Raw genomic sequence first — 12,080 nt, 5'->3', positions numbered from 1 at the left:
GAAACACAAAGAAGACACAGACAATTTTTGCTTTTAAAGACAGGTGTCCTCCAGCTGGGAGCCACTTTCTACTTGCATTATCCCTGCAAGTGTGTAATCTGTTACCAGTCAGCGAAGTATGTTTTTTATGAATCCTCACAACTTACAGAATTTCTTGCTGCCAGAAGATCTTGAGGACTATATGTTAAGTGAGATAATATTAACAGAAATAGAGCCCAGAATGAAGTAAGAACTCTTTGTTTAGACAGGTTTAATAAGTCTTCGTATTATTTTTCCTTAATATTCCACATGTGAAATTCTTGGATCATTAATTGAGGACTTGAGAGTACTTAAATCTGATAAATTATAACCTTAAAATTAAACGAATGTATTTGTTTTTGTTCCTTTTCTTGATGAAGTACCTTTCTGTTGAAGTGGAATGCTTGATAAATAATGTAAAATAATTATAAATAAATAAAAAGGAAATTTAAACCAAAGATTTGATTTCCTCTTAGTCTACTGTTCTTCCTCATAAGAATTTTTCCACTGTGCTAGTATCCCACTAATATCACTGCTTCAAAAAAGCTGATACTCCAAGTCCAGGACTTTAACTTCTCTGTGTCTCCTCTCTGTGTTGACTCCTGCATTGATCTGCACTGACCAATGTTCACTGGAAATCAGGTAACCACACACCTGGACATTATAATACTATCATCATTTCTAAGTACTCGGCCCATTATCACTTCCTTCCTCACATGTTCCAGAATCATTGGTCTGAAAAATAACACATCTGCCTGCTATTGATTCTGCAGAGGGGATGTCCAAATTCACATCTTCTGTCCCTCTGTCTTTTTAAGGAAAGGTAAAAGGGTTTCAAAACATGAAACATGCAAAAGTGTGAATTAACCAAAAGAAAACTTCCAGCAAAATGGTTATGGAACAGAAGTCAAGGAAAAATAAGTCTAGATCAGAAGAGACTATAAGGCAACAGACATTCAACAGAAGTTCCTTGTGCCAAGGAATATGCAGACTTACAGTGCATAAATTATATCCATATCATGCCATTTTCATTACCTCTGGTCCCAGCATAGCAGCTGGATCTGTGATTGTTAGCATCACTTCATTGACCAACTCCACTGGAATATCACCCATCACACGGATCCTCTTTGCATCCTCTAGTGTTAAGCCTTCAGGCAACTTCCTTTTCTCTCCTGTTCAGTGATTTAAGAGCATAATCAACAGCGCTGAAAATTTTTTCAACGGCAGGTTTTGTTCTCCCCTGGCATCATATCATCAATAAAGACTTCTTTCCCTCCCTTTCTTACTCAGGCAAATACCGCAGTATACCAACTTTCAACACAGAAAATTTTAAAAAGAGCTTTGACTATAGAAATGATTAGTAGTAGTAGTAGTAATATTTGGGCAGACTGCCTTGGCGCTATCTGGGCAGGGCTCGGGTGGCCCAGGGGAAGACTCTGGGCAGAGCCAAAATTTACCTGGCTAGTAGCAACTGTCAGTCTGATAAGCAGGTAACTATCACGATGAAGTTGTAACAAAGTTAGCAAATGGCTGCCCTAACTTTATCCAGTTAGTTATCCAGAGACTGGGTTCAGTATTGCTAGTACTCAGATAAATTCTGGTGCCTACATAACCAAGATAATCAGTGCCACCAATATCTGGGGATGGCCCAGCACTGAGTATCCAGGTATAAAGCAACCCGCAGCAGCCAGCGTTTAAAAACACATTGACCACTGCAGGCTGAATATTGCTCCTTACATACTCTACACTGATTTTCAGGTTGGTGATGGGGAAATTCTATAACAGGACATCAAGACAGTGAAGGTGCACTATGTTATGCTTATCTATAAAGGCAATATACACACTCCCAGAGTTGAAGTCTTTCCAGGGTTGACTTCAGGAGGGGTGCAATATTATCCCCATAAAGTGAGCGAGATTCTGCTCATATGTTCACCTCCAAATAGTAGATAGATCCTTTGCCGCCTTCAAAGGAAAGCAGATCCACCTCCTCACCACCTCCACATCTAAAGGTAAAGCTTCAAATTTAGCTAAACTTAATTTTAAGCTGGATATGGATCCAAAGCCCTCAAAAGTAGACAGTTTTAAGAGTAACACAGCAAATTAGTGTATAGCCTTGAGGGAAGAAATAATTTTTATTGTTGTGTTTTATTTTATTGTGTATGTGATTTGTTCCCTGCTTAGATTTCTATAGATATAGCGGGCTATAAATAAAGTTTTATTATTATTATTTACCTGTACATCTCTATATATAAAAGGCACCACCAACGTTCTAAATGAAGCCTCCAGCTGGAAGTGTGAAGCGGCAGAGATATCCGGTTTCCCCATGAGTTTCTGCCCCGCCCTCGCTCTCCCTGTAACACAAACAGTGAAGGAAAACACAGCACAGCACGAAATCAAATCACTCTCTCTGTAACAGTGAAGGACTCAGAGGGGGGAGGGGAGAGAGGGCAGAAGCCCTCACTATCTCTGTAACACAAACACAGCACAGCAGGAAACTTAACACTGAAGGACTCGACTCCGAGGGGAGGGGGGAGGGGACAGAGAGCAGAGGGGACAGACAGCACAGGGGAAGGGAGAGAGGACAGAGGGCAGGGACACACACACTCCCACATGCACACTCTGAAGAAAACCTTGCTAGCCCCCGTTTCATTTGCATCAGAAATGGGGCTTTTTTACTAGTAAGTACATAAGTATTGCCATACTGGGAAAGACCAAAGGTCCATCGAGCCCAGCATCCTGTTTCCAACAGTGGCCAATCCAGGTCACAAATACCTGGCAAGATCCCAAAAATGTACAAAACATTTTATACTGCTTATCCCAGAAATAGTGGATTTTCCCCAAGTCCATTTAATAACGGTCTATGGACTTTTCCTTTAGGAAGTCGTCCAAACCTTTTAAAACTCCGCTAAGCTAACCGCCTTTACCACATTCTCTGGCAACGAATTCCAGAGTTTAATTACACATTGAGTTAAGAAAAATTTTCTCAGATTAGTTTTAAATTTACTACATTGTAGCTTCATCGCATGCCCCCTAGTCCTAGTATTTTTGGAAAGCGAACAGATGCTTCACATCTACCCATTTAACGCCACTCATTATTTTATAGACCTCTATCATATCTCCCCTCAGCCGCCTTTTCTCCAAGCTGAAGAGCCCTAGCTGCTTTAGCCTTTCCTCATAGGGAAGTCATCCCATCCCCTTTATCATTTTCGTCGCCCTTCTCTGCACCTTTTCTAATTCCACTATATCCTTTTTGAGATGTGGCGACCAGAATTGAACACAATATTTGAGGTGCGGTCGCACCATGGAGCGAGATTGAATCTGCTCCGTAAGAACTATCATAATGTCATCTGCAAATGCAACACATTTAACAGATCTCCCCATAAATGATAAACCCAGAATCCTATCATCCTCCTTAAGCCAAAGCAACAGGAATTCTAAAACTAGAAGACAGAGCAGAAGGGACAAAGGATGTCTCTGCCTAGTACCCCAACAAAGTGGAAAAGATTCGGAGAGGTTCCCATTAACTAAGACTGCTACGGTAGGAGCAGCATAAAGGGAATGAAAGGTAGCCACAAAAAATCCACATAAGCCATACCTGGCCAGGAGCGGAAACAAAAAGGACCATTCTATCCTGTCAAAGGCCTTCTCAGTCAAAACTGATGGCCAACACAGGTGTAGAAATCACATTGCAGTGCTCTAGGGCCAAAACCAATTTCCTGACATAGACCACATCTTGTCTTCCGGCTACAAATCCCGCCTGCTCCTCCCCCACAAACTGAGGCAAAACATGAACCAGCCATTCTGTCATAATGCAGAATAGGAGTTTCAAGTCCACATTAATAAAGGAGATGGGGCGGTAAGACTTGTCACGCTTCTCGTGGAACCTCGGGGTTAGTGAGCCCTTGGGCCACTGCCGAGGGGCGGCAGCAGCAGGAGAAATCACCCAAACACAGACAAGGCAGAACAGACGTACCAGCAAATTCAGGACTGGAACTACCGGGCGAGGACTGCAGCCGAGGCAACGCAAGCTGGAGCAAGCAGGACAGGAATTCAGCCCAAACTTCACCTGCAGTTGACTGCCATTCCTCAGGAGTTGAGCTCCTGGTTGCAGGCGGCCGACAGGACTTACCGGACAGGGCAAGAAGGCAGAACTGCAGGAACAGCAGCCGGCCGGTGGACAGCAGGACACATCCAGAAAACACACCGGGGTTCCAGGCAGGCAGCAAGTAGTAGAACAAACCAGAAAACAAGCCGGGTCTGGGCAGGCAGCAGACAGAAGAATAAACCAAAAGTCAAGCAGGGTCAAAGCCACAATCAGGAAATAGCACAGCAGCACTGCAACAACTCTCACCAAAGGAAACTCCTCTGAGGACCTCTGCTGCAAGGCAAACTAGAAACCTTCCCAGGTGGTTAATAAAGGCAGCATACAAGGGAGTTCACCAGGTACGGGTACTGCTTAGTTCCAAAAAACTCACAAAACAATCTGGAAGGCTGGAAGGTCTGGACCGGACCAGCATATCTTCTGGAACATGGGAAACGGCAAGCCATCAGTTCACAGCAGCCGCCAGGTCTAACCACCAGGGGGCAAGGTGACTGACAGCAAGGAACCTGGGCACAACCGTGACAGACTTCAATAATAATAATAATAACAAAACTTTATTTATAGCCCGCTATATCTATAAAAATCTAAGCGGGGAACAAACCACATACACAATACAATAAAACATAACAATAAAAATGATTTCTTTCCTCAATGCTATACAGTAATTTGCTGTGTTACTCTTAAAATAAAGCATACTACAAATTAAATTCAAAAGCTATTAACAGCAAAATAATATCATACATTAAAGGAACCAAAAACCTGAAAAAATAAATAAGATTTTAAAGCTTTTTTAAAAATGAACAATGTTCTGTACTGAACAAAATTAAATGGGCAATGCATTCCATAATTTCGGAATTTGATGTAAAAAAAATAGGATCTACATTCTTCCAAATAGACCTAATGAAATGAAGACACTTCAAGTAGCTGTTTCTGAGATGATCTCGGGGGTGAGGAGGCACTGAGTGCTGGGGAAATATTACCATTCAATATTTTAAAAACTAATTTAATTTTAAACTCAATACAGAATTTTATAGGGAGCCAATGCAACAATTTCAAAACTGGAGCTGCATGATCCTCTTTTAATCACTCTGGCTATGGAATTTTGAACAACTTGCAACACCTTCAACAAGTTACCTGTAATTTCCATTAACAAACCATTTCGGTAATCTAACAATGGACAGACTACAGACTGGACAGTTTTACAAAAGTTTTCAACTGTAACCAGTGATCTAATACGCCTCATAATCCTTAATTAAAAAACCTTCGCTATTATATTTCCAACCTGATTTTTCATAGAGAAGGTAGTGTCAAGTTGCACCCCCAAATTTCTAACCTGTTGGACAATCCACTCCTTTTCTACCAGAAAGGAAAAGAATTTGAGTTTTCGAAATGTTCAATTTCAAACGATTTCCCTCCATCATTGAACTATTTTTGTAAGCTAAAATCTCAATTTGACAACAGTATCTTCAAAAGAGTTCTCAAGAGGTAATACAACCTGTATGTCATCAGCATACCGCCTGTACTGCACCCCCAGACATCTCAACAATGTACATAATGGTAAAAGAAAAAGATTAAATAGAACCGCTGAAAGACAGGAGCCTTAAGGAACTCCTGTCGGGCAAACCAAAAGTTCGGATTTCTCTGTTGCATCAAACACACAGAACTTCCTATCTTTCAAAAAAGATTTAAACCAACATAGCACAATACCAGATAATCCAATCGATTGTAACTGATTCAGCAAAATTGAATGATTAATGGTATCAAAAGCTGCAGAAATATCCAAGGTAACTAACAAAAACTTATTTCCCTTATCAAAACCTGGCCTAACATTGTCTAACAAAGATATAATCAAGAAATGTATTAAGTTATGTCCAATAAAAAAGGTATCATCTTATTTTCTTTTCCATGTTTTATTTTGTTTGATTTCTATTGACAACTTTACTTGGGAAGATGTAAGAGCACCCTCTGGTTTCTTCATTGTGGTGATAACAGTGGGACCTCCCCAAGCCCTAGTCAAATTCACCAAAAGCTTTCCCGGCTTGTTACCAAACTTAAATAATTTAAATTTACAAAATGAAGGATCCCACAAAGCTTTATCGTTGCTCATGGATTTTAGCACCATTTGCACTCAAAACCATTAATCCTTATTAGTAGAATTTGGGGACTGCTGTTACCTAGATTTTAACTTCCTGCACAAACCCTCCAGAGTCACAATTTGGCTTGCAACCGGCTTCTTCCTCATGTTAACACAGGTGATTAAATCACACTGAAGAACTATCTTTGCACTATATCAAAATAAAAGCGGATTACTCATATGCTCTTCATTATAGGTACAATACTCTTTCTATTTCCTAGCTAAATAAGAAGCAAATCCCTTATCCTGATATAAATACGCCATCTGGGCTTTGTTCCAACCCGGGGTCCGTAACCTCCAGGTCTAGGAAAATTAAAGTGTGATCGGGAGGGGGCGAAGCAAGATGGCGACCGCAATACTCTACCGCGAATAACCACGAGAAACTTTGCCGGAGTTAAACCTTTCTCAAGTGTTTCTACTGTTGTTAAAACAATGTTTTACTTCTTACTTGTTTGCCACGATGCCTAATACTAAGAGAAAGGCTTTTGTTAGAACGGGAGCCCAGCCGGTTCTTACATTGACACCAACCCAGCAAACAATCGAGGGATATCTCGCGAGAACCACTTAGGCGTTGGGAGTTCCCACAGAGCAACGTGCGCAAGGAGAAGCCGTACTCCAGGGCCAGAACATATCGTTGTCCCCCCCCCCCCCCAACGCGTTCTCCTCCGCCGCAACTGGCAGAGATCAGCTCTAGAGGTGAATCACGAACCCACGAAAGTGGAGGACTGGTATCTCATCTGGGCCCTATAGCTGAAACCTCTCCCGAGGTCCTTCTACCATCGGAGGCTCAAGCTGCGCCGGTAACACTTGAGGCAATATGGGGGACGCTCCAGACTGTTTTGGCATCAACAAATAAGATAGAATCTTTAGTAGTAAATGTTCAGACTTTGACTTCATCTCTTACTACTATGAAAAACGATGTTGCAGATAAGATAAATCATTTATCTGAAGAAAATATTAAGTTGAAGGAAACCACTGTAAAATTAATACAAGATAATACTTTGATACATGGGAGGTTGGAATATTTTGAGAATTTTAATAGGAAATTAAACCTACGCTTTTTGACTTTCCCCAAGACTCCAATCTACCCACCGCATGAAATTTTCAAAAGATATGTAATAGAAAATTTGAAATTTTCTGAAGACAATACCTCCCCTGAATAAAATATATTATCTTCCAATGAAAAAAGTGAAGGAAAAAGATTGCGATATTCAACAGGAGGGAAATGATCTCAACATATCAGAACTATTGGAATCTTCATTAACAGAGTTAACTGAGCGCCAAACTCTTCTGGTATCATTTATTTTTCATCAGGACTTGGAAAATGTTAGGAAAATTGCGCTGAGAAACTTACAAATCCCATTCTATGGGGGCAAAATCTGGGTATTTCCAGACGTTACAAAGCAGACGCAAGCCAGGAGAAAAGAGTTTTTGGCACTTCGAACTGCAACATTGGCTCTAGGAGCCTCTTTCAACCTGAACTATCCATGCAAATGCAACATCAAATATCTTGGGGTTAAATATGTTTTCTTAAATCCTGAACATTTAAAACAATTCATTGCTCAGAAAAAGATAATTTAATACATGTTGTGACTAACAGGTATAATTTGCCTCAAGTAATAGATCTAAAGAGACACAACGTAAATAACTGGTTTAAATTAGGCTAAGCCTTTCTGTTAGAGATTATGTTGTACTATTTTTCTTAATTTGAATCTCATCTCCTGAGTAACTGCTTAACCCCCCCACCTCATGGTGGTCTAATGCAAGTGATACAATTTTTGCTTTATTATTTATGGTTATATTATTTAATATGTACCACTTTACTTATTCAAGATGTAAATGCTTGTGAAAAAATTGAAATTGATAAAGTGTGATCTGATATAACCAAGGTACCTATGGCTGCGGCGGCTAACCCATGAAACATCCGTTTTGAAATAAAGAGGTACCAATTTACATGTTACCATCTTAAGTTTGGAAGACTTATAAACTGAACATAATCCACGTCGTTGCTAACATAATCCACCTGACCTTTTTTTAAAGAAATACCCTCCATTCATCACCCTCACACACATCACTCAAACAATCATATACTCCATCCTCCAATGTTACCTCCCTAATCCCCCTCCTTCCCCTTGCCCCCCCCCCTTGTACCTTGGAGATATGAGTACAGTCCCTCTCCTGAGGGTGAAGTAGTCTCCCAGGATCCACCAAGTCCAGACTACATAACGATAGCTTCAGACCTATATCTGATCTGGGATGAACCCTGGAGGAACCTGCACTAGTGTCCAGGTCAGGTGATAAGACCGAATTAAAATCACCTGCAGAGTAAAAAGGGTACCCATAAATGTAGACAACACAGGAAACAATGATTGAAAGAAAGTTTTATACGCTGTGTTAGGTGCATAAATGGAGGCAACTGTTACCAAAGTACCGTTCAACAAGCCATGAAGGATTACATACCTCCTCTCAACATCATGTACTACCCTGTGAAGTTTTAAATTTACTGTTTTACCTATGAGAATAGCAGTACCCAACTTCTTGTTAGGGGAGGATGCATAATAACAATGCTTTACCCATACCTAGCCCTGTTCACGCTTTCCAAAAATACTAGGACTAGGGGGCATACGATGAAACTACAGTGTAGTAAATTTAAAACAAATAGGAGAAAATTTTTCTTCACCCAACGCACAATTAAACTCTGGAATTCATTGCCGGAGAACGCAGAGAAGACGGTTAGCTTGGCAGAGTTTAAAAAGGGGTTGGACGGTTTCCTAAAGGACAAGTCCATAGACCGCTACTAAATGGACTTGGGAAAAATCCACAATTTCGGGAATAACTTGTATAAAATGTTTGTACGTTTGGGTAGCTTGCCAGGTGCCCTTGACTTGGATTGGCCGCTGTCGGGGACGGGATGCTGGGCTCGATGGACCTTTGGTCTTTTCCCAGTATGGCATTACTTATGTACTTATTTTAAATTTGCAATGTTCCAGTGAGGAGAGATTGGTTTCCTGTAAACAGGCAATATCAAATTTATATCTTTTCAGTGTCTGTAGAATCTTAGTTTGTTTAATCGGGGAATTGATTCCAGACATAATCCAAAAAGAGATTTTTAAAGCTATATTAGCCATGGTCATACAGAAAAATAAAGGCTCACAATAGCAAATAAGTTCCATACTTAGCACTACAGCAGGAGTGCCCAGCCCTCACTTCCACCATCTCAGCAAAGCAGCAGCAGTGCTACCAGCAAGTAAATGGATCACCATTCCTCATCCTATCCAGCCATCCCTCAACCACTCTAAACCCAACCCTCCCTCCACCCTTCCTATCAAAATTCCCCCAGAACACCCCTATCCTTAGTAACTTGTCCAAGTATCATCATCTCTCACACTCACACCCATAGATTACGTCTAGCACATACCGTCAATCCATTTCTCCCCTCAAATAATAATAGTAATAAGAATAAAGAAGAATAAGGCCTAACAACCCCGCAGACACCAAAAATCCAAACTTCAACAAGAATAAACAGTACAAGAACACACAGAAACCCTGTGAGTCTAACAAAATGAAAAGTGTCCCTAGTAACAAAGTCTCATCTGTCCACACACAGTAGCAGGGCGCAACTCCAAGTCTCCAGTCATACGCAATCAACTATGGGCAGACACCAAAGAATAACATACCAGTCCAAGTAGCCAGATACTAAAGTCGCCAGGGACACCACAAAACTTTCAAAGGTGATTCCACAGAAAGGATGTACCAGTCTGAAGAAGGCCCCAATAACAGAGCCAGGCCCACAGCGTCCATGGTACACTTCCCTCATACAGTAGGTGTTCTACCTGAACCAACTGGGCAGCGCAGCTCCAGACATAACAGCCAACTGTGATGTGTCTGCACCATCAACAAAAAAGCAAGGCCAGTGAAAAATCTACACTGCAAATAACATACCATCTCAAAGTACCATGAGCACAATCCAGAACAAAGCCGCTGCACGTGTCCAGATTTCCAACAAGGTCCCGCCGTTCATGGACCGCTACTGACGTCTGAAGACACTGCAAATCAAGATCACACTGCCTCTGCTGCAGCCTCCAGAAAGTCAAAGAAGACCATCTTACCCTCCTGATAGACTCTCAGACAGGCAGGAAATTGCAATGTGAAACGAAGCTGCTTCTCCACAAGTGTGACAAAATAACCTTGCAATATCAGCACTCGCTGGTTACCAAATGTGAGCTCTTTTTTTGACGATACTGCCGCATAATAAATTCCTTTTGAGCAAAGTTAAGGATCCTTACTATCACAATCCTGGGTCTACTGCCTTCCATTGGAGCTCTTCCCAGCCAGTTGCATACGCTCAATTCTCAGGAGGCTCAGGTGATTGCTCTGCAAAAATTCTATGGTAAGTCTCTTTTCCAAGGTTCCGAGCAGTTCATCTCATTCAGGGTCTCAGATTATCGTACAAATCAAAGATTATTCCTGTGCGATCTGCTTTCTAGGCCATCAAGTATACTTTCACAAGCAGTCACCAAACCTTGCAGACAACATAACTCATCCATGGCATCCGTCACGCTGTCCTCGGTCCCACTAATCAGGGTCTCCATCTCAACTACTCATTTGTTAAAATTTGCTACCGATTAAGTACACCAAGATGTCTTCGATAGGGGTCAAGCACACGTCCAAAGCTACCATAACAATAGCTTTAAGCTGAGACAGCATGTGATCCAACATTTCTGCCTGCTTAGGATCACCAGTTGCCTTCTGAGAATCTGCTGAGGGCCACACTACTACTACTACTACTACTATTTAGCATTTCTATAGCGCTACAAGGCGTACGCAGCGCTGCACAAACATAGAAGAAAGACAGTCCCTGCTCAAAGAGCTTACAACACTCTCTCTTTCTCCAGCTTCCCAGGTTTAGAGGACATATCTCTTGGCAGTTTACTTACAAATTTGTCCATAAAAGCTGAACCAATAGATTATTATACAAGGCAAAGCTCAGGTCAATCAAAGCAACTCAGGGTAGGATTAAATGGAGTGAATCAGGAGCTCAGAGGAAATATTGTTCCTCAGATCATTAAACCATGTGATTCCTCTGGTGAGCTTTTATTTTAAACACCTACACCAGCTACTTTATCCCCCAGTATTCAATGCTGGACCATGTCCAGGCACCAGCACTCAATATTGGGGCTAAATTAAAGTGGGCTGGCTGGCTGGCTGCCCATCCCACCTTCTGATGCAACTCCCTATTTTCACAAAAACAGGAAGTTGCATCAGAAGGCGGAAACTGACAGAGGGAAGGCCCCAGAGCAGGCCTGTGAGGATCACTGTCAGCTCCATATGGTAGAGAGGGGTGATGGTGGAGGAAGGTACAGATGCTGGAGCAGTAACTGCAATTTTTTTTTCATGTGAGCAAGGCTTTTTACCGTTCCCACAGGACAGTAAAAAGTTTTGCTCCTACACTCGTGATAAACAGCCCAAATTTTGTTCTATTACCGCAGTTTACCATGAGTTCCCATCCCCAAGTCATTCTCTAATAAGGAACTCTTTTTTCAAACTTAGAATGTTAAGTAAATTAAAACCTTCCCTACCAGCATCTGACTCTTTAATACAAACTATTGTTTTGAATAGTTTTGATTAATTTTGTAATCTCTGTAATATGTTGAACTCCTGCTCTGATGCTCCTCTGTTTCTGCCTTTTGTTCACTGGTTTTTCTAGCAACTTTTTGTCTATTAGATTGTAAGCTCTTTGAGCAGGGACTGTCTTTCTTCTATGTTTGTGCAGCGCTGCGTACGCCTTGTAGCGCTATAGAAATGCTAAATAGTAGTAGTAGTAGT

General features: G+C 41.3%; 1 protein-coding gene across 1 annotated transcript in view; it reads right to left on the bottom strand.

Moving 5' to 3' along the window:
* Nucleotides 1-12,080, bottom strand: part of LOC115471985 (histone acetyltransferase KAT2A-like) — a 754,860-nt gene that overhangs the window by 388,162 nt on the left and 354,618 nt on the right. Inside the window, 1 exon segment of the mRNA XM_030205993.1 lies at nt 1,054-1,190. Coding sequence (XP_030061853.1) covers nt 1,054-1,190 — 137 coding nt within the window.

Source organism: Microcaecilia unicolor, chromosome 6, assembly GCF_901765095.1.
Source record: "Microcaecilia unicolor chromosome 6, aMicUni1.1, whole genome shotgun sequence".
Taxonomy (NCBI): Eukaryota; Metazoa; Chordata; class Amphibia; order Gymnophiona; family Siphonopidae; genus Microcaecilia; species Microcaecilia unicolor.
The sequence above is the reverse complement of the archived record's forward strand: the minus strand, read 5'-3'. Positions and strand labels throughout refer to the sequence as shown.